General features: G+C 40.4%; 1 protein-coding gene across 1 annotated transcript in view; it reads left to right on the forward strand.

Annotated features, from left to right (window-relative positions):
* The first annotated feature begins 1,007 nt into the window (after positions 1-1,007).
* usp43b (ubiquitin specific peptidase 43b) overlaps positions 1,008-24,064 on the forward strand; it is a 115,578-nt gene continuing 92,521 nt past the window's right edge. Inside the window, exons 1-2 of the mRNA XM_022190698.2 lie at positions 1,008-2,047; positions 12,748-12,894. Coding sequence (XP_022046390.2) covers positions 1,421-2,047; positions 12,748-12,894 — 774 coding nt within the window. The 5' untranslated portion in view covers positions 1,008-1,420. The remainder of the gene's footprint in view (positions 2,048-12,747; positions 12,895-24,064) is intronic.

The following is a 24,064-nucleotide window of genomic DNA, read 5'->3' on the forward strand; positions in this document are numbered from 1 at the left end:
GTCTAGAACACATTATTCCAAACGGTCTGTTTTTTTTTTTTTTTTTTTGCCTGGATACCCTCTGGTTCACTGCAGTGTTGCTGTAATGTCCTTTTCAAACAGCAAAGTCCTTTTCCTGACGAGCCTTTCATACAGGTCACATTTTTCTTTCTGACTGTAGATGGCTTTGACTTGGACACCAACAGTTGCACCAACATTTTGGAGTTTTTGGATACTTTTCTCTTTTCTTTTCTTTTTTTTTTTTTACGTTAAATAGTCTGCTACTGGGCTAAAGTTGCTGCAACTCTTACATTTTTTATACTGTTGTGCTGTTAGGCTTTTATGAATAATGAATCTAAAAAATTGTGTTTATTCTATCAACTGAAAAGGCGTTTGATTGCAGAGAAAAAGCTAATTCCTCCAACTGGGTGTGATTTGTTTGTTAAACATAATTTCAGAACTTGGCTGAAAAGACTGATGCACACTGCAGAAGTCAAACATTATTCTTTAGACTGGAGCTGCTACAGTAAAACCCTGTTATTCAGCATTGATTTAATTGCATCAACTTAACTAAAAATACCCATTGGGACATTTTTTTATGAACCTAAAAAGTTTTGCTTATTCTTCAAATCATTGCTGTAATTCAAGATACGTTTGATTGGAGAGAAAAAGCTCGTTCTTCGAACTAATTGATTTGTTTGTTAAACGTAATTTCAGTAGAAGTTGCCTGAACTCGGAGGCCTTATTCTTTAGAGAACAGCAGCAGTCAAATCTTACAATTTAGCCAATTTGGCATCAGTGCGTAAAAATGACCAATATAATTCCATACTATTTTAGAAATAATGTATTATGTTGATAATGCTTCTGCAATTTGTGCAAGATGTTGAATTAAGGACCTTTATTTTAACAGCGTATTTTTACACCGAGAAAGTACTTTCACCAGATAAAGGTCTTATGAAAAGTAAATTGAAATCTGGGGTCTCTGAGCTGGACCTGATGTGAGCGGATCCTGGATCGGGGCTGCACTCTGCTGCTATCGCCTCCATGTGTTGGAGTGGGAGGGAGCAGACACACGATCACTGGCATTTTCCAGGCGAAGTTGGGAGCGATGGGAGGGATCGCTCAGTGCTGCGACTGGACGGCACAGCGGCTCGTCTTGTGCCGGCCATGACGAGACGCAGCCGGTGACAGCGGTGTCGGAGCGATAATGAACGCCTTCAGTAAGTGCTGGGATGGATGAGGAAGGTTTGCTGTCAGTGCGGGGCGGAATAACAGTGTGCTGCCGTGTCTCCCGGCTCCGCGATGGTGGCACCTCTGCGCGCTTTCCCTCCTGCTATCCGGACCAGGGACACCACCGGCGGAGAAGTGACACACCGGCGACGAATTTTGCACAATTATCAGCGTGAGCTCAGACGTTCGAGGGAGTAGAAGGGATACTGTCATGGAGAAACAGAGCAGAGTCAAGGAGGAAATGCCGACATCGAAGGAGGAGAAGCGCAAGGAGAAGAAGCCGAAATCTGGGAAGCTGTTCCGAAAGAAATCGCTGAAGTCCGTGGGGAGTTTTATGAACAGAATCATCAAAACTTTGGGCACTTTCACCCACTTTGGAGACGCGGACGCGCAGGACGCGGAGGACGACGACGGGGGGTTTCGAAATGGCGCACCTTGCACCCTCAGCGCCGGCTCAGGAGTAATCAAAGAGGATGTACAAATGGCTTGGGATCGAGTGGTGAAGAACACTTCGAGCACGTCTTCTTCTCTGTGCACCGGCAGAGAGAAACTCCTCTACCAATACGGAGACAAAATCCCGGGCGTTCTGGGACTGAAGAACCACGGCAACACCTGCTTCATGAACGCAGTGGTCCAGTGTCTGAGCAACACCGACCTGCTGGCCGAGTACCTGGGCTTGGAGAGGTACAAGATGGACCTGAGTCAGACCAGGATAAACGGGGTGGTGAAAGCTGAGGAGAGCAGGCTGGCCAAGGGAGAAGTCACGGAGCAGTTGGCATCACTTGTCAGGGCTCTATGGACTCTGGAGTACACCCCACAGCTGTCCGTGGACTTCAAGGTACCCAAAGTGCAAAAAAATTAAAAAAAACACAATCTGCAGGTGCATCTGGGAGGAGGCAGAGTGTCCGTAAACACCTACTATTGCATTATCAGCTGTTTAAGTGTAGTCTTCTGCTCAGTCAGACATAATCACATGTTATTCCCACCACTGTGAGCCGCCTGAATGTCAGGTTCAGCTCGGATGAAACAGGTGGCACAAGCCTTGCATCATTTTCTGTAATTACCAGTCGTACAGCACCCATTTGCCTCCGTCGAGCTCACCCTGTGACTCCAGCGTTTCCCTGCCAGGTGATAATGAGGTGGCTGCTCGGTGTCACAGCAAGTCTGAGGGCACCAGGTCAGCAGGTCTCTGACTCACATGCTGCGCCGGGCTTTTTTCCAGCACAACACCTCCCATTCTGCTGGAGGGCTGCACAGTATGTTGAGTGCAATGTGAAGTCAGTTGATACAAACAGAAAACTTGCGCGATCCACAAGAGAAGTCAGTGCTAAGGCTTCTTGGATGCACTTTTGTTGGGGTTTTTTTTGCATCCAGGTTCCACTGAAACACTGAAAAGAAAGACTTGGTTGCAAAAACAAATGAAATGTCAGAAAATATTCCAGCTACAGAAAGGATTATGTCACCCTCTCTGAATCAGATCTGAACACCGTCCAATGCAAAAAACTATTTTGGGTGCCTTTGCTAGTGTTACATCATATGAGAAAGCTTCCAAATGTTGTTGTTTTTTAGTTTTTTTGTAGAAGTATTTTTAATTTTGATGCAGATGTACTCTCCCACAAAATAACCCCAATCATTCTGGAATGATTATTACTTTCCCAATAGAGCAATTTAAGTCATCTGGTACAAATTCACATATTTTTTCATGTCAGTTTTTCCCCTATATTGTGCAGTCCTGCTCTGCTAGCATCATTTCATAACCAGTAGGTGTTAGAGCTGCACAGTGATGGGAAAACAGCTGACGCAGACGACTTAAATAACTGTTTGGAAGGAATGAATCACTGTAGAATGATTGGGGAGAGCATTTGCATAGAAGATAAAATGGCTTTTGGTTTTCTGCTTCTTTAGATCTGACTTTGTGCTTACATCCAAAGCTTTGCGGCTTAAATGGTCAGTCTGCATGGCAAAAAGCTCTGTGTCTTACAAATAAAGTTAAAAGAAACTAAGTATATCCAAGAAACCTAAAATTAGAATAAATTGTGTTCTATCAGGCTGACTTCTTTTGTGGATCCCTCATGGAAAATGAGAAGTTTTCTCTTTGCATCGAGCTGCAAAAAGGAGTCGTAGCACGATTCACATTCACCAGAATGATACATTGTGCGCCATAGTGGATGGGTGATACTTAAAATGAATCACACTCTGCACTTTCTTTATTCCAGCTCTCATAACAGGTGGCTGCTTTTCCAGTATTTATTTCGACGCATTACTGTCGCCATGCAAAGTTTGTTCGCACAGGAAGGAGATGATTTACTTCCCACTTAAGAATCTTTCTTCCCTGAGGATCAGTGCCTGTGACGGAGCACTATCAGGAGACCCTCAGGCTTTCCTACTCTGCCCACGCTGTAGATAGGGGAGGGAGGGAGGGAGAAGAGGGGAATGCAACTGTACTTTATCTGCCTGCAGCTTTTTACTCCGGATTTGTCTGAGCTGCAGTTCAGGGCAAGAAGTAGATAATATGGAGCAGCGAACAAAAGGAAACACACACTGGATCTATTCTTGGAAATGTTCATTGCTCTGTCGGGATGGCCAGTGGAGTAGTTTGACCCTTGCTCAAGTGACACCTTCATGATTTCTGTCACAAGTTAGCCTGAGAACCACCATGTCGATAGTCACTGATGCAGAGAATCAATTTGAACGCTATTTTTCTTCATTTTTTTCCGTTCGCCGTCCCATCTGTTGTGCTCTCTGAAAAACTCCCCTGTCAACCAGAATTCATGCTGCCAATAAATCTTCACTTCCACACTTTCATTTCCCTCTTATCTCTCGGGACACTGGTATCACATATTTTCAGCACGACAATCAGAGGGAGCAGCACGGAAACATCTCGCCAAGATTAAAAGAAAAAAAAACACTAAACACTCCTCCGTATGTGACGAGATGCTTCCCGTGTTAAAGTGCTTGCTGTGTTTCTTGGCTGCAGTTTGCGGCCATAGGAGGTCTAGAGTTCGTGCGGCGATCCCTCTGAAATTGCCTGTTGAGTAATACCACAGCTGCCTGGAGGGAGACTTTATGAAATGATCAGATCACTCTGAGGCCTGTGTCTGAGAGGCTAAATTAGCTCCCAGTTGTGGGAACTCCAGACAGCACAAAGCACTTATAAACAACGCTTTAAAACAGGTTTCGGTCTTTGTTTAAATGGCTTTATTAATCTCTCGGTTTTGTAACTTCATTATCAGTCCTTGCAGGCCTCTCAAAGTCATGTGTCTTATCACAAGGGCATTAGGAAGGTTCAGCTAAAGCAGCCAGATTAAAAGGACTACCTGTAGCACCCGTCTTCACATCACATGAATTTTGATAAGAGATGATAAAAGGGCGGCTTGCTGAAAGGAATCTCTCTTTTTTTTGACAATTAACCCTTCAGCGGGACGTACACAAATGAGTACTGCCGTTCATGTATAAATGTAGAATCATCCTCGTTTGGTCGCATGCTCTTGAAAGTTAATGAATCAGCAGTGGCCTCGTCTCAGGTCAGCTGGCTGCAGAGTCCCGCTCTGGGAGCAAAACGGAACAACAAAGTCGCACTGAATAGCTGGAGCCCTGCCACATTCCTGTACACCTGCTCTGTAGGACAATACAGGTAGTAGGAGGGAGGCAGCTTTTGTTAATGTTCACGAAAGATTAAGTAACACAGCCTGTCGCCACTGTGTCCTAAGCTTCCACTCCCACCTGAGTGTTTCTGACACTGCAGCTGAAGTTTCTTAAACCTGGGAGCAGATGGGTCAATATATAATTACAGGACTTTTTGTATCATAGTTGACATTTTTGCTGTTTTCAGGCCTAAAATCAACATGGCCACCTATAACCAAACACGACATGGAATTTTTACAGAAAGATTCTTCTAAATATTATGTATACAGTTGACTAAAGTTTAAATTGAAAGTTATTTATAAAGATATTGTAGTAGCACTGTCCACACTTGACTCACACACTACTTTATATTAAATAACTCAGAAAGCCTTGGGGTCTTGCCAGTCTTTTCTCCAGGAGGAAATGACATCATGTGGAGCAGGTCATGTGACCTGGAATTAACACACTTCCTCCAGAGGTGTTTTTGCAATGGGTAATGTCTTGGTCACAGATACAAGTTGTTAGCCTAGCCGCGCTAGACAACCCACGGCAACAAATTTAATTCTCTGCCAGGGTGGGTCTAGTTACCCTCCATAAGGCTCAAGGCTGGATTCTCCTAAAACTGGCCGGACCAATCACCATGAAGTGTAGAGTCAGAAGGCGGGCGTAACGAAGTGACGACAGAGGCGCGACGATTCTGACAGAAACAACCGGCACACAATAAATAGTTATCTTTCGACTTGGCTTTGGCCACAGCCCTTAAAGATTTGAAGCTAAAATTAAACTTGAAAGATAAACAAAGGACGGCACTTAAGTGTTTCATTGAGAAGAAAGATGTATTTGGACTTATGCCGACGGGATATGGCAAATCCTTAATATACCAGTTGGCTCCGCTGGTTGGGAAGCTAATGGGACTTAGCCACAATCCGCCGGTGCTCTCGGAACTACGTCAGCCTATTCATTGCGTTGATTAGTTGTATACCTACCCAATTGCTGCAGAGGGATTTGATAGACAACCTTTTAGCCCGCCTCCCTCCCTGTCGAGCTTCCCTAGACCCTTGTGCCGTCAGAAACATGGGTATAGCATGGCTAGGCTAACAGACTGTTATTTTCCGTATAAAATTTGATATATTGCCAAAAAAAGAAAGATCTGTCATGATTATCTCAACTTAATAGAAGGAACACAAAACAATTTTTGAATAAGCTCATTTTATTGTTGTTTAGTTAATTGGAAGGTGGTTGTTATTAAATTGGGACAGTTTTTTAGTTGTCATTTTAGTGATATCCAGTCATTTTTTTTAGAAATAAGTGCTTGTTTTCATAAAAAAAATAATACTGAGTTTGACATGATTAGATATGATCATAATGAACATAAAAAACATTAGTTTTGTTTTTTTACTTTAAATAAAAACGTGAGATATATCCCATGGACTTCAAAAGTTCCTTAATTATATGTTGACCCAGATGTGTTCTTTTAATCTGGACAGTGCATTTTCAGAATTCCCCCCTCCTGGCAGGGCGGTGTGTTTGCAGAGGGGCCTGGACAGGGACGAATCCTGAAACTCAAACAGTTACTCAACAGCCAACTTATTGGTTTCCATAACATGAGAGGCCTGAGAAAGAAAGAAGAAGGGAGTTTAGGGTGAGCTGGCCTGATGACCGGACAGGAATGCCTTCCTCCCTGCAGGATGCACTGATAGACCCATTTAGGAAGTTGTGATGACTGTGGGTTTTGCTCACAGATGTGTGCCAATATTTGTCGTCTCCATGTTGATGTTTAACAGTTGTACTGTGTTGCTGGTTGCAGTAAGTCACTGAGTAACTCGCAAGAAATGTACAGCAGATTGTAGTCGTGGTAATTTCTAACCTGGGATGCTGGAGGTAAGCTGTGTAGAACCGTTGAAATACATTATTGTTCAAAAGTTTGGGATCACCCAGACAATTGCACAAACTCACATTCTTATACATGTGCTAACATAACTGCACAAGGGTTTTCTAATTATCAATCAGCCTTTCAACACCATTAGCTAACACAACATAGCATTAGAACACAGGAGTGATGGTTGCTAGAAATGTGTCTTTACCCCTGTGGAGGTATTCCATTAAAAATTTCCATCTAGAATAGTCATTTACCACATTAACAATGTCTAGGCTTGTAATGGCTTTTGACTCCAGTCATGACTTATGATTAATTTAATGTTATCTTCATTGAAAAAATGTCTTTCTTTCAAAAATAAAGACATTTCTAAGTGCCCCAAGCTTTTTTGAACGGTAGTATACCGTATATTCACATATGTTGATAGCATTTTTTTAGACGTATATGGTGATATAAGGCTGCACGGTGAATCGGTGGTTAGCACTGTCACCTTGCAGCTAGAAGATCTCCAGTTCACATCCCACCCTGGGATCTTTCTGCATGGAGTTTGTATGTTCTCTCTGTGCATGCATGGGTTTTGTCCATCTACTTTGGCTTCCTCCCACAGTCTAAAAACATGCTGAGGTTAGCTGATAATTCTAAATCGTCCGTAAGTGTGAATGTGAGTGTGATTGTTTGTCTCTACATGTAGTCCTGCGATAGACTGTCCACGGTGTCCCCTGCCTTCACCCTAAGTCAGCTGGGATAGGCTCCAGCTCCCATGCGACCCTAATGAGGATTAAGCTGCTTATAGATCATGGATGGATGGATGGTAATTGGAAAAATCCATGAATTTTCACCAGATGACTAGAACAATTCTATTTGCAAAGAATGAATCACCCTTTTATGGGAGAGTGTCCGCGTAGAAAATTTAAAAAAAGATTAAAAAAAAAAAAACAGTTTGAAATCTTGCTCATTTGTTGGCAAAAGCATCCAAATTATTATTTTTTTATTGATAGGTATTCATATCTGGATTTGAACCTAGCATAGTAAGCTTTGTGCTGCGGATTTAAATGGCCTTATGTATGAACAACAGCTGCAGGACGCTGCTGACAGAAGCCTGTTTGTGATCAATATCATCCTTTCTGTTCCCCTAAATGTCTTTGGTTCCTCACTCATTTTGTGGTGCATGTGGAGTCTGCATGTCAACAAACTTTGCATCTTTTAAACCAAGTTAAACACCCCATTGTATCTTAGAACCTTTAATTTGGAGTACATTATTATGTAATTTAGATTATGAAATGAGTACCAGGCAAGTTTTTGTTCCCTGTCAAACAACAAAAAAACGTGTAGCATGATGTGTTAGAGGGCCTAATGCACTTCCCAATGTCGATAAGGTTTTTTTTGCAACAAAATAATCCCTTTGCTGCCTTAAAATGTCTTAGAAGTAACTCTGTCCTATTGCCTTCTCTAGAATGTGCAAATCTATGAAATCCTTGCCTCTGTCTGCACCCACCCGCCCCAGCTGACACAAGCTCACCTAAAATTCTGCTGAAACACTGTAAAACTAGACTGTTACACAAGGGCAAGTTTGGAGGAGCTCAGCCTTACATGTTGGAACTGATTCTGAAGAACAGTGACGATACAGAAAGCCCCTCTCAGGAAGTTGATATGACAGGGTTCTTCAGCTTTTTATTTACGAAACCCCACAAGTGTGAATCCATTTTTCCAATTTAGAAATGCTCAGCTATAATGCTGACTGCTTAAATCACTCATAATATCTCCAGCGTATAAAACGCGCCATTGGGACGTAGTAATGTGAATAAACGGGTCAAAATATAATTGCGGGACTTTATGTAACGTAGCTGACAGGTATCCTAGTTGACATTTTTGCTGTTTTCAGGCCTAAAATCAACATGAACACCTATAACCAAACACCACATGGCATTTTTACACAAAGATTCTTGTAAATATTATATATACAATTGAGTAAAATTAAAATTGAAAGTAATTTAGAAAGATATTGTTGTAAAACTGTTGACATGCCATAAATCCACACTTGACTCACACACTACTTTATATGAAATAACTCAGAAAGCCTTGGAGTCTTCCAGTCTTTTCTTCAGGAGGAAATGACATCATGTGGAGCAGGTCATGTGATCTGGAATCAACACACTTTCTTGAGAGGTGTTTTTATAATGGCTAGCTTTTTGAATACAGATGCCATTTGTTGTTTTTCATCTAAAATTTGATATATTGCAAAAAAGAAATCTCTCTCATGATTATCTCAACTTAATAAAAAGAACACAATCAAGACAATTTTTGAATAAGCTCTTTTTATGATTATTGTTATTAAATTCAGACGGTTATTTAGTTGACATTTTAGTGATATCCAGTCATTTTTTATTAATAAGTGATTGTTTCCACAATAAATAACCATGTAATTTGTAAAGACGTGATCACAATGAACAAAAATCACATTTTTTTTTTTTACTTTTAATAAAAATGTATGCAAGATATATCCCATGGACTTCAAAAGTCCCTCAGTTATATATTTACCCAAACAACATGATTTTTACTGAACTGGATCTTTAAATAGTTGCCTAAATGGTTGAAATACTAAACAGTTCAAACAGTTATCCAGTAATGACTAAATTATAATTCCCCCTTTTGTCTCTAGTTCAGTAGTTGCACACATTACCAGCAGACAGTGACCATTATGCCACAGATGGTAATAAAGAACACATGGCCTCTCCACAGCTTCAATTATATCACAGAGACAATTACCACCTTCAAAAGGGCTGATGGTGATTACAGTTATTGCTTCGCTATAATGACTAGCTGCACAACAGCTTTAGGTTAGCACAGGTCATGGTTCATAGTTAATATCAAAGCGTTTCTTCCAAACAAGCCTGAATGGTTCAAGGGCTGCACCAGTCTGAGTCGCCTCTAATCTGCCTGATTGAGAGACGCTTGTTGTAATGTGAGGGGTGAGAGTGCGATCGCATTACATCTGCAGTGTGCTGCAAGTCGGAGAGAATACAAACTGTGTCGAAATGCATCCACATCAGCAAGTGCAGGTTTTAGGCTATAAATGTCATGTTCTAAAAGTGAGTACAGGCTTTCTGTATATGCTGCAAAATGCATCCTGCTCCCTATCTGGGTCTAAGTTTGCATGCTGTATCTTGATGTAATAAAAATGAAACACAGAGTCTGTACATCAGCTTAAAACTTTTTTATATATCCTCTGACTGTAACTTATCTCCCAGTTATTGTGAGGATCCAGAGTCTGATGACAAGACTCATCACTTTTTTTGGCTTCCTTGAGATCTCCGAGTCAAGGGAAGCTTCAATTTCACTTTCAAGACAAGATCAAAAGGCGAGATTAGAGGACCTTATTGCTCTGCCAAGACTCCACCAGTAGTTTTTCTGTTTATGAATTTTTATGTTCACTTTTTTTTTTGCTCTTGTCTACGTTTCAGAAACGACTTTGAAGATGCAGTCCTGGTTTCACACCCAATTAGTTATTACTCTGGTCGTACTGAACGTCTTGCTTCTAATGTTTTAAACAGAAAGTTTACTTAAATAAATTCATTTTAGTTCTGCTTTTTTATTCCTGTGTTCAAACAGCTACTCTGACTAATATATATAAGGTACAAGATCCTGTGGAAATAGATTTTTTTGTAATTTTGGACCTTGCACCTCATATGACAGTAAGTCCACTTACAATATCTTTAGTGGATAGGTGTAATATCAAATCGAAGAAGATCTTGCATAGAAATCTTACAAGATTTACAAAAGATGCCACATACTAATCACAACATTATCTTAAAAATAAATAGAAAGGCACAAAATAAGATCAGATCCTCATTTAAGCACAAGTTTTGAGTATTTTCTTGAATCTTTTATCACTATGAATGTTGAATGTTTTGCTCAGGTTAGCGTTTTCTCCAAACCAGGTTATCATCCTGGTGTTCAAAGAGCATCTCATCCCTTAACATCTTAATTGTTGTCTGAGTACAGCAACGTTTCCCACAGATTGCGTCAGATAACGTAGGTGATGATGTAATATTGCATCAGCTGTTACTTTCAGCTGTATAAGCTGGTGCCTGGTGAACTTATGGCTTTGCTTTTCATGTGAACTGACAAATGGAAGCAAGTTCGGGGCTTCTGCTAACCTTTTAGCCATGAATGTCATGCTTACCAGAACGGTTATGTAAACGTTAAAAATTCCCTGTCAGATTTTACTTAACTTTGCCTTAGCTATTAAAAATGTTTGTTTGTACTTATTTTTTTAAGCTTTGCCAGTTTTAAACTCGGTCCAGTTTCAGATAGCATCAGGAACAAATGAAGTCATGTCATATTATTATGTCACGTATATACTTTTGACTATACACTGAGGGAAATGATTTGATTTGATATTTGATCTCCTGCATATTTCTTGATTTTGGCCACATACAAAAAAAGGGGGGGGAAAAGCGGTCTGTAATTTTAATAGTAGGTTTATTACGTAACTGTTATGTGACGATCGGCGTATTTCTGTCTGTCTGTCTGTCTGTTGGCAACATTACCCAAAAACAGACCAACGGATTTGGATGAAATTTTCAGTGGTTCGATGGCAGGTCTGCCACTACTGCAGTTACAGTGAATGGGTGAACCAAAAACATTGCAAGGTGCTTTGTAGATCCACAAAGATTAAAAAGTTAAATAAGTCAAATATGCGCTCACCATTTGATTGAAAATGATATAGACAGCATTATTTGCTCTGCACTACCTGTTTACTTGATTCAAGCTTAATTCTTATAGTGAGTCTGTAAAAGAAAAGAACAGTTCAAAAGTGGTGACTTTCATTAGTGAAATGTAGCTGTAAGATAAGACTGTTAGAAGACACAAAATCATACATAAAAGATGAGTTTTTACTATTGAGGGCAACTGGAAATTCTTTTTCTTCTCGGCGTTTTCTATATGAGGAAAACTGCCCAGCACAAACGCACCTTCATATTGTGCATTGATGCAATATTTAGCTACATGCTTTGCTCAAGGACACCTCGGCTGTGCTTTAGTTCAGTCTCTGTCCGTCCTTTTAGGAATTGAACTGGTGGCTTTTCATTCTCAATCCTCCAGCTTCATCATCAGACACCCTACATCACGTTGGGGTGTTATGGCTGTAAGAGGCATATCGCATATTAGTGATTACAGTCTTGCTCCCTCCGCTGTAATCTCTCATCACTGTCTCAGCGACTTCAGGCTGCCTGCTGCAGTTCATGGAGCTAATTCCTTGCCTAATTGAGTTGGGTGCCATTCACATCGGAAGTCACACGACACCGTGTGTGAGCTAAATTAGTCTCCAGCCCACTTTTAAGCAAAATTTTATTCACACCTCTCGTTTGATATCAAAAATTTTCTAATTTCGTTTCTCGACACCCAAGGGGGCAAAAGGTAATGCATTTAGACAGTGCAACTCTTATTAACAAGCTGTTTTTTTGTTGTTTTTTTAAAGTCTGAGACAAAAGGCAGATTTTGCAAATCTGAAATGTCTCTGCTTCAGTCAGAGTGTGGGCCGGGGCAGAGAAGCGTGAAGAGCGTTAGTGCAAATTTGCAATTCTAGGCTTCCTCTGATCAGCGTTCTGTGGAGAAGGCCCGGGTAAAGCTGCCCATTCAGGAGCCTCAGTAGTACCACCGAATACACCCGAGCTGTCAAAACCAGTAAACAGGCAGTGTTTGAGATTCACATTTTGTGTGGGAAGGATAATGTAGCAAGTCACTTTTATTTGGCTTCTCCAGAAACCAAATGCAGCTTTATTCCTACCAGGCTGTCGAATTCTAAAAGTCAATTTAAATGACCACTGCGGTGAAATAAAATCTGGGATGATGTGGACAGGATTTCTATATTCGTCGATTTCAGAGAGTTTTTCTTTGAAGTCAGAACTTACCATAAGAGTTCTGTTCCTGTACAAACTGTTTCCTTGCTCATAAAACACACTAGATCAACCAAACTGTCATAATTATGTAGCTCCAGAAAAATTCCACTTTCATCATGTCTGCTCTCCCCTCTGCAGACTATCGTGTCCAAGTACGGATCGCAGTTTCGTGGTAATTCCCAACATGATGCCCTGGAATTCCTCCTGTGGCTGCTGGATCGCGTCCACGAAGACGTCATTCTGGCCTCCCACAATAACAACAACAAGACCAAAGCTCCTGGAAAGGTAAGAATCTATCCCCATTATGGTAATTATTTATTTTTTTGGCAGTTTTTGCTCTATAGCTGCAGTGGTGATAAAGACTTGAAAAGCAGGGAGAGAGAGGAGGCTGACATGCAACAAGGGTCTGGGAGTCAGACCGTGGGTGTTGCAGTTACACGGTTTGCACCTTAATCATTACGCTGCCAGGGCACCGCTTACATTTTAAACTAAAGGATCATACTGCATGCTTAATTGATGCACAACTAATTCATGACTCTTTATGATTCAGTGCATAATATATGATGAACTGCTGTGGCCTGATACATAGTGAAGTCATTATTATTTCATGTGATGACACGAAACCGTAGGGATCATCATTTTGTGAATGTTAATGCACACTTAAGACACAGTTACATTATGTTTTATCGAGTCACGTCTGGACTTCTTGGAGACTTTTCCCTTCTCATCCAATAATCTTCCTCAGTTCTAATTACCTGAATGGGGAGTCCCAGGTATATTTATTCTCACTTCTAAATCGCATAGTTCATGGACCGTTATTAACCTAAGACTCATGTCCCTTGAGGTGGAAATGGTGGTGAAGCTGACTGGGACCTCAAGACTGCATTCTATGTACCTGATAAGTGGTTTTTTGGACTCCCTTCTCTGTTTCGAGACGGCTGTTGCAGTTTAATATAGATTGACCTCCTTTTGTCCTCTCCTCCAACCATCCAAAATGTAGATTTGCTATCCTCAATACAACATCTCTTACCTTTTAGATGCAGGCGGACTACGAACTTTTGGCTCTCCTGTGTTGTGCGATGCAATTGTGGAGCAGTTATTCAGTGTTATCTATACTGAGGTGCCTCGTTGCATTATACTACATAGACAACTTGTCTGTAGATTGGTCTAAAGTGCACTGATTTGTTGTCTTTTGAGAAAATCCTACTAAGATTCTCAGAGACAAAGTCTACATACATATGTTATCACTTTTTCATGTTACATGCTTTTATAAGGATTTTATCCTCTGAGCTTTATATTCTGTCTTTGTCCACACATTTACAACGTATTCCAAGGTCAGTGTCACATGAACTAATTGGGGATCGATTGATATGTTTTTTTCAGGGATGATACCAATGCTGTTTATTAGTAATCCAGAAACTCATAACCGATATTTGGAGCCAATGTGCATTACGTTTAATGTTTTAACACCATGTGATAGCAGAGAATCTGTCATTCATAACTAGGTTTCTTCATTAATAAGGTGACTGTAACTGGAGATGTTAAATACATAACAAGGGTGATTAAGTTAGAATGCTCTCCTTTGTTTAATTGACTGAGGTTGATTTGTTTTTCTCCTGCAATTGCATCTTTTGTTCTTCTGTTTTCTTAATGTTTCACTGCTCTGTCACTTTTATTGCCCAGTAAGGTTAATTTCTTAAAGTATTTTTAAATTTTTTTTCAGACTGTTTTGGGGTCATTTCTACTTCTTCGTAGCTGCTAGCCGTTAACATAGTTTTAGCCACGGTGAGAGGAGCTATTTGCTGGTTTGTGGCAATAACTTGAAGCAGTAATCAGTCAATTAAAATGTAATAATCACAAAAATGCCAAATAACGGCCACGACGATCACCCATGCCAATAATCAGTCTTTCCCTAGAACCAATACAAGTGTAGTATTCATTGCATGCAGCAGTGTAACTAATGAGAGATCTAACCTCCAGCATGCCAAGTTCATGTTGGCAAATATTTTTGACTTTCAGTTGCTCATATCTCTACATTTCTTGCTTATCACCAAGCTAGCAAGTCCAACCTTGCTGATAAGCTCGTCCTAAGATGTTCTGATAACTCCACAGTCAGCGCCGCTATCGTTAGCTCTTCAGAGGTTAGCTGCAGGTCTCACAATTTGTTCTGCAGAGTGCTTTTCATGCTCCCCAAACCAGTGTGGCAGTCCACACTGTGCAACCTTGTTCTGTGTTTGATACATCGCCTGTGGACAAGGAGGATACGAGTAAGTCTGGCGATTTGATGTTTGATTTTCTCTCAGCACGTCTCCTCCTCAAGGTACGCCGGCAGGCACTCTGCATCCTGATAGTCATAGAATGGAACTTTGAACTGCTCAGCGCTGAGCCATTAAAGCAAAATTTTCATGTATTATTAAAAACATGTTGTTTGTTTTTACTTTTGAAATAGACATCCCTCTTTTTTCTTTTTTCTTTTTGTAGATTTATTCGGGTGATAACCAATTCATGAGAAGTGTTGGTGAGTCATTGCAAAGAAATCGAGTTGGACTCAGGCCCCTATGGTTCCCAAGGCGATGACTTGTTCTGTTGTTTCATCGGCATGTGGACTCCCAAGGCTCTATCTTAACCCTCCTGTTGTCTGCATTTACAGGCACTAAAAAATATTTTTTCCTTGCCTGGAAAAAAAAAGTCCCCAAATTTCTGACAATTTGTAAAATCTTCAGGAAGAAAATTCCAATAATTCCTTAAAAGTTTCCCTTAAAAGTTTTATTTTTTTTAAATCCACCAATTTTGGCAAGAAAATTCTAAATATTTTCAAAAAATGAGCAAAAATCTTCCAAAAAAATCCTAAACATATCTAAAGTGATTGCATATACATCAGTAAAACTTCTAATGTTTTCTTTAAGAACATTCAGGGAAAAAAATCAACCAAAATCCAGTGAATTTAGCTGAATGTTCTTAAAGAATAATTTTTTTAACATTTGTTTTTTTCCACCAAAAAATGTTGAAAATGTGGAAGTTTTCACTGTAAAAATATTTTTATTTTCCACATTTTCAAACTTTAAAATGGGTCAATTTTGACCCTCAGGACGACACGAAGGTTAAATACTTTGATACAGCAATCTAAAACAATCTATTTTACAATTGAATGTTGTATAATTGATGCACAACTTTTATTTCAATGAACCATTATAGGTTATATTAAAAATTTTGACCCCCATGTTCATGTATAGCATTTCCCCTGTCTTCTGAAGTACATTAGGAGATAACAATACCTGTGAATGTGGACAGGAGCTCATTTTTATCCCCTGTGTGTGACCAGCTCCCTGTATTAATTAAAGTTTTATTTTTTACAACTCCCTAAGTTCCATATTTGGAATATATATCTTCTGCTGTTCATATAGATTTCTCTCGTGTCACGTTACTAAGTTTCCTTCCTCCTGTCCTGCTTTTAAATTCAGGATGAGAGTGAAGGATTGGGTGAGGTGTGGTGGGGGAGGCGGGGGAGGTCTGGACTGTATCTTAGGGCACTTGGGTGTGCAGAGGACAGGAGGCAGAGACTGGAGAGCTGCTGATAAGGTCTGTCATGAGTGTGCGGCACCCCGGGGAAAATGTCACCACACCTTGTTAACACCGAGAGCAGCCAGTGAGGTGTGGAGGACATAAAGCTGATGTAGATGATGGTGTTTGCATCGTGATTCATTTGATGGAAGCATCCCTTCAGTCCAGTGAGAAATACACAGTTTTTAAATTGCAACATGTGGAAATCTTTCTTGTCACTGTTTTTTCCTCATGTTTAAATTGGCCTGATGTTATAGCTCACTTATTTTACCTAAATACTATATGGGTCAATATATAATTGTGGAACTTTATGTAGCATAGTTGACATTTTTGCTGTTTTCAGGCCTAAAATCAACATGGCCGCCTATAACCAAACACCACGTGGTATTTTTACAGAAAGATTCTTCTAAAATATAATATATACAATTGAGTAAAATTGAATTTGGAAGTTATTTATAAAGAGAATGTAGTAAACCAAGTATGTGCTCATAGAGCTGCATTGCTGCAGAAGCTTTAGCCTCATTTGCAGGGACCAGCGTTACCTGGAGGATAGTTAAGGTTGCAGAGTTCTTAATTTCCTGTGAATCTGTCATGTCCTTACTTTGCAGGGGGAAAATTCCACCAAATTACCTGTCATGTTATTTTACCAAACACAGAGCTCATATGATAATGTTAGTCCCATCCCTGTGATTTTTGGGTCTTTTCTCTCTTCTGCTTCTGTCCTGCTTGAGCTTTCTTGAGGCTTTTAAATTCAAGTTTGGAGCATTTTTAGTGCAACTTTAATAGCCTTGTGTCGCTTCGCTGCATAGAAATCACTCACAGAGACCTGAAATGAATCAATTTTGAATCTGGAAGGGTGTTTAGATGGATCACATGGGGTAAGCAACATTTTTTTTCAGTCTTTTAACGAACGCAGCAGTTATGAAGTTATGGCCTATTATTGTCACGTCTGCAGGTAATGTCAGTAAATTTGAGTAAAACACAGACTTGGAGGTGTAATTTTTGAATCAAATGAGATCCACAGGTAATACTAGTCCCTTTCAAATAAGGCTTCAGTCTCGTCCATGTGCTGTTAAAGCAAAGCTGAAGTCTGCAAAGTTTTTGGTTCAGTGAAATTTGGATGGAACCTCTGCTGTTTACATACGATGTTCTTTTGGCATCATTAGTCTGTGATGCTCTCTGGATCCGTTCCAGTTTTAAGGTTACTGAGCCAGATGAAACCATGCATTTGAGGCCTTTTTCTGGAATAAAGTTGAGTGAAAACTGAAGAGGAGTGTAAGGGTGAACACTGGTGACACGCATCGACTTCAGCAAACTGCAAAACAAAACTCTCAATTAATGCTGAGTCTTTGTTGCAAGCCTCCTCTGTGGACACAAGCTTTAGGGTTTAATCAAAAACAATGAGACTGCAAATGCAAGAGATTAAAATCAGATGCCGCTTGACGAGTTGGCAGGTTTGTAATAATCTTTGCAGGAGTTGTACCAGACATAAGCTCATTGACACAGCGTGTACCTTTCTTAATCTGTCAACAGGTGCCAGGAATACGCTGTAGCTATTAAGCTGCTCCAGGTACAACTTGTAGTATTACGCTCTGTGTACAGTCTGTGATTAGGCTATTTCTGCCATCAGTGAATTAATAGAACTGTGAAAACCTCTGATATGTTTCATTAAGGATCATTTGAGAAGAATATGATGCATTAATAGAATATGCAGAGATATCATTAGCAATGAGAGAGAGAGAGCAGCACTATGGTCTGTGTCCAGAGTAGAAAATCTCTTGTGACAGTTGTCTCTTATGTTTGTCCAGGCCTTCCACTATCAGACGGTTTGGCTCTTTACACACATCAAGGTTGTCATGGATTTCATTTTTATCTGTGAGGAAACATGCGGTCAGATAGATACTCTGCTCACCAATGACAGGGAAATAATTCCAGTAATATGCTCTCCTCCATGAATCACCAGTCTCCTCCTTTCCTTATCTCCTGCTTTGTCCCTTCATAGCTCTTCTACCTCTGTGGGAATGTACAGTAAAGCTGTGGTATGCGGCCTGATATCACTGTGCCTCCCACAAAGGAGCTTTGTGAAGGGCAGAGAGGGCCTCACAGAGGGTAGGAGAAGAGCAGCTGCAAGAGAAAAATTGTATAAATCACATTCCTGTAAAACTTTAAAGCACCATTTGGGATCATCTTTGCTCTGTGAATGTTTTTGTTGTTTGTTGGTTCACCTCGGTGTTAATCTGCTCCGGTGGAGTTCTCTGGGCTGTCTGGCAGAGTCATCCAGGGTCACAGCCAGTTTACCAGTTTACTAGTCCGTGCACGTTCCCACTCACAGCCAAGGAGTCTGCAAGCTGCATCCTCTTCTGCTGCTTATCCAGGAGCCTGTGGGCCTGTGCTAATTGTTTTTAAGCATGTGTTGTTAGTTTCTATTTAGCACCAAAGAGCCAGAGCCTCAAGATAAAGTGAAGATGAGGAGACGCCCCCCCTCTGTCTCCGTCTCCATCCACAGTCCTGTCAGGCTGACTTCGTCTTTGTTTATCACAGTGCAGAGCGTCAGACTGGTTTGTAGTCGCAGCCAAAGCATTTAGTATTTCTAATGGAGGTTGACATCCTTCACACACACAATCAGACCTACATTACACACATTCTAACATTTAACGTCGACTCCCCATGGCTTTGACTCACGCAGCACACATTCTCTTTGGGTTTGTTGATCGTGTATCACTTAGGAAACACAGTGCAAGTGTGAATCCCTCTCTCTCTCTCTCTCTCTCCCTCAGCTTTATGAATGTGCCTCTTTGTAAGTGGCAGGAAGAAAGAAACACTTGTTGTGCAGGCCGAGAGCGCAGAGAAGGAGAGGTGAGGCGAAGTTCTCCGCAGTAGTGTGGCTATAGATGGGGGACAGTAAGCAGTAGTGACAGTTGGAGAGATGGGGAGACAAAGAGAGAAATCGCTCTGATTCTACACAAAAAGTGCTGTGTAAACGGTAAAACGTAGCTGTGTACAAAATGTGACTAGTCGAGTCAAAACACTGTTTTGGGACAAATCCAGACTAAAAGACTGTTTTATTTATCATTCTTAAAACACCGGGAAAGAAGCTTGTGAACGTTTGCCCGAGTAAATTCATTTTCACTGACTAACCAGAGAGGAAGACATGGATTGTAGAGAAAATCATAATTAAAATCTTTTATTAGATCATTAATGACTGACAGTTAAATAACCATTAAAGAAGGATGCAACAAATTTGTGTTCTGTAATTGTTGTGCTTTGATTTGTACATGCTTGCCAATGGCACTACCCAAACATAGTTGGAAGCTCTAAATTCTCCATATATCCTGTGCTCTGTCCACCAACTGTACTGTATCCTGGAAGCAGGAAGTAATGCTCAGCACACCTCTGGAATAATTTCTGTCAGGTTGCTACATCCCAATTTGTAACCTGCTGTTATATCCTGTAGAAAATGCAAAGTCAGTGCCAGTGGACTAACATGTACACTGTAGTCTGAATGAAGCATGTCCATTTTCTTAAATCAGTGTATGGAGATGGCTGAATGACGGGCTTATAGATGAGTGAATTAGTCTGTACAAAAAGCAAGTAAAGATTTACATTTAGAGGGTAGAGTTGGCATAAGTAAGCAATTATTCACACAAAGGTGTATTTGACATTAAACATGACTGTCTTAACCCTTTGATGCACAACATGGGTCAAGACATACCCGTTTTCCATTGAATATGGGTCACTTTTGACCCATGTTGTGCATCAAAGCGTTAATAGCTAACTGTCCCAGAACACAGCCAGATAATATAACCAAATAGTTATTATATGAGAGGAGTTGCTACCTTTCAGCACAGTGAACTCAGTAGGGTAGATTTATTATTCTTCTGTGGGGGTGCAGTGCAAAGGTTTGTTTTTTCTGTGTCCAACCTTGACAAGCAGTCAGAACACAAACATGTAGCAACTTAAACTACGCGTGACATTAAAGGATATTAATCAACAATTAATGTATTTTTGATGAACTAGGACAGTGTAAGGAAGATAACAGAACATTTATCTGTACAGTAGCTGTAAGATTCAGTGGGTCTAAACCGTCTGTTCCCAGTAAAGCTGACTGAAAATGTGTTGATAGTGTTGATAAGTCTGGACGTCATCCTCCTACACATTAACCGCACAATCACAATGTGGTCCTCCTTTGTTTAGTAGTTGCGCTCTCCTTTCCTTCCTGGAGATTTGATTTGCGCTACGTGGGTGGTTGTGTTCTGGAATTAGACTCCCATCCAGACAGTGACCCAGACATCGTATCAGAAACTTGGTTTCTTTTCAATTATGCCGGCAGTACATGTCTGTAAGTGCACCTCTAAAGCCGCACTTGGCCTGTGTGTGGTCAGTGCTGCTCCCTGCTCTGTTCAGGGTGGGATGGTTTTGTTGGGATTCTTGTGTGTTTTCTGCTGTGTATGTGTGTGTGTTTCCTCTCCGCTCTGCCTTTGATTTTGTCTGCCCTGCCAAGCTCAAATGGCTTCCTGTGGCTCAGAGCCACCCAGCTGGAAAAGCAGCTTGGAGGGCAGGGTGCGAATATGACCGCTTTGTGTTTGAGGTCCTCACTCACCTTTGACCCGGCTCAGTGTTGATTGGCTTAAGCCTCGAGTCTCCCACAGATGCTGAGGTGAGATATCTGAATATTAGTCAAAAATTAACTTATTAACTCTGTCTCAAATCCGTCCCTAATTACTCTACAGTGCACTACATTTACTCGTTTGATTTGAGCATCCAAATTCTGAATGTGTAATTATGTTACATTGTTCCCTCAAAAATGAAAGAAAGCATTCTGTTGCACTTACAATATGTTCTGCTAACAGTCTCACTGTGTTCTGCATTTTGAAAATTGTTGTTATGCTACTGTGCAGCTGTCAGTGATGACTCAGAAGGATGACAGGATGCTGTCTGAAATCTCAATTTACTGCTCACTGTCGAGTAAACACTTGCAAAAAAAGAGAGTGCCAAATCATTTAGATGCCAAGTTACTTCAAATTGCATCACATCTCAATATTTACATTTTTTCCTCTACTGAACAGTGTATCTTCTTGTGACCAATCAAAATTAAGTACTTTAGAAAGACGATATATAAAAAAATGCATGTCCCAAAGTACAAACTGAATGCAAGAAAAGTGAATACACCTGTGGTCACACAAATAAAAAACAAACAAACTGTGATCTCAGGTGTGATTTCCGGTTACCCTACTTCATGAACATGTTTGCAAAATGAGCTGTAAACAACATATAGGCTTTGTCTATCTTCATGTCTGCACCATGGCTCCACTGAGGAACTGAAAAAGTTAATTGTGAAACTTTAGAAGGATAGAAAAAGATACAGGAAGATTAAAAAAAAAATCAAGAAACACAGTTTCAGCAGCAATCAGGCAAGAAAGAATGAGCCACAGTACCACTAATCAGAACCACAGTGGTCCTCCTACTAAAATGATAATACAGACAGTACAATTACATAATCCAGCTCAGAAACTCGATAGGAAAGTGATTCAGACTGGGCACTGGGGTTATCAATGAAAATCAGTTTGTGTGACAGCTCAGACAGTGTGAAGGACATTCCATAACCTCTTTACTCTTTGAACAATTTCTCTTTAGCACAGAAGCACAAGATTAAACTCTACTAAAGAACATTAAATGCGATAAATACCAGGAGCACATTCTTTGTCAAACAAGTCCAAAATAATGTGTTTGACTGAGCAGTGTCCTATTTGTTTTGTGTAAACCTGACCAGGACTGCGATAATGAATGCATCGTCCTGACAGTGAAGCACCGAGGTCAGAGTGATGATTTGGGGGCCGAATGAGTGCAAAAGTTGTTGGGAGATGACATTTATAGATGGTATCATGAACGCCTGTGGTTATACCAAAAACACTGCCTGATCAGCTGACTCCCAGTCTGCAGAGATTTGGCAGAAGAGGAATGTCCTAACATGATAATGGTTTTAAGCACACTGCCAAAATTGCAGAAGAGTTTCTAAAGAAGAGCAAAAGGAAAGCTGTGACCTGGCCAAGTCTGCTGCCTGACTCAAATTCAAAATAATTCTTCTGGGGAAAGGTAGAGCAGCACAAAACCTGTAGGAAAGAGCAGCTGATTAATGTGATTCTGTGGAATTGCAGGGCATCGGTCCAGAAACTTGATATCCTCCAGGTGGATTGAGTCAAAAGTAAAGTTGGACATCTGCAGTAAAAATATGTACATATAAGTTTTGAATCTCAGTGATGAGATTTCTGCTAATTTTACACAAGAGACTAGGGAGAATGAGGGGACAGAACATTCTCTGTATCTGACTCGGCTAAAGTGTTCATCTGTCTGTAGTCAGTATGTCTATCAGTTGTAGAAGTTAGATTTGAAGCCGTGTTTACTTCCTAAAAATGCAGCTGTTTTTTAAGACTCGGGGTTGCTCACTGTGGCATAGACACAATTATGTTCCAACTGTCTGACTGCTCCAGACAACGCAATGCATCACCAGTGGTTTAAACAACAGTTAAAGGACACCGCCATAAAGAGCACTCATGCTCTGCAGGAAGCCCAGCAGAGAAAGACGTGCTCTCATTAAGTTGTGGAGAACTTTTAAATAAAAGGAAACACGGTTAGCATTTGCTTTTTGTGTGAGTTTGGGTTTTCAGAGAGGCTGCTTGGGTCTAATTACTTGGAGAGTAAAATATTCACAAGTTAAAAGTTTAAATCTGCAGCAGACAAAGCTTTAAAAGTCATTGTCTGAACTCTCATAGATTTGTCTTCAAACACGCTTTGCCCCGGGAGACGAATAAAGTGCTTCATCTTGTTTTGTAGAGAAATCTAGTTAAACGAACAAGCTGATTCTTTATTTAATATAAAGAAATTCGCTCACAACGAATTATTCTCAGCCCTGCTGTGGCTGATTGGCGTACACAGACGACCCCAACAAGTGAAATGATTCAGATTTGCTGAGTGTAGGCTTTCCAGAGAGTGTGTCAATTCAATTGGCTGAAACCCGGCTGACTGGGATGATTTAAACAGTTGTTGATAGAAATAATTTAAGCAGAGAGGTGTGCCTGTCACGCCAAGTCCAGTTTTAATGTGTTATCTTGAGTTAAATTGAATCTGCTTGTGAAGATGAATGGATTTTTAAAAAAGCAATAATTATCAATCCGGTCTAACTGACAATTGCCAGTTTAGAGAAGGAACTTTAATCAACATTTATATTCCTACCATATTGTCCATTTATTCTACTGTATAAAAACATTTGCTGCTGTTTATGATGACCATTAAAACAGCTCCAGAGGCTCCTGTGTGTTTCTCTTAATGTGTGGAGTCATTCTATCCTCATTTGTGTCACCGCAATCATCAGCGGCAGGCGCTGAAGCAGAAGGGTAATAATAAACCTCATCAGCTCATGTTGACCTGCCTTCATTAGAAATCATTTCTCCCTCAGCCTCTCTTTAAGGTGGAATGAACCACCTTAGGAACGCTGTTCACCAGCAAAAGATGTTTCTACTTTTTTAAAAGAACACGGTTTAAAAAGTCAGTGTCTGTGTTTCATGCCCCTTTTTCTGTTTTAAAACAGGAATAAAGTCTACAGACAGATAAAAATGGCATCAGTGAGCAATGATGGGCTCCTCTGGATCTACTGAGCTCAGATGTGTGTTTTATCTCCTCATATTTAACACACCAGCTCTCCACTGAAGCAAACGTTTAATGTGGAGTCATTATGCTACCGAGGCTAATGTTCTAGCCATGATTGTTGCCCATAATCAAAAGGAAACTGCTTTAGTGTTTCTGTAAACCTCTTTGTGTGGACACGATGAGGATATGTGTGAGCTTACATTAGGTTTTAACTACAGATTACTTCTGAAATACACATTTTTCATTTCCA

This window comes from Acanthochromis polyacanthus, chromosome 21 (genome assembly GCF_021347895.1).
Source record: "Acanthochromis polyacanthus isolate Apoly-LR-REF ecotype Palm Island chromosome 21, KAUST_Apoly_ChrSc, whole genome shotgun sequence".
Taxonomy (NCBI): domain Eukaryota; kingdom Metazoa; phylum Chordata; class Actinopteri; family Pomacentridae; genus Acanthochromis; species Acanthochromis polyacanthus.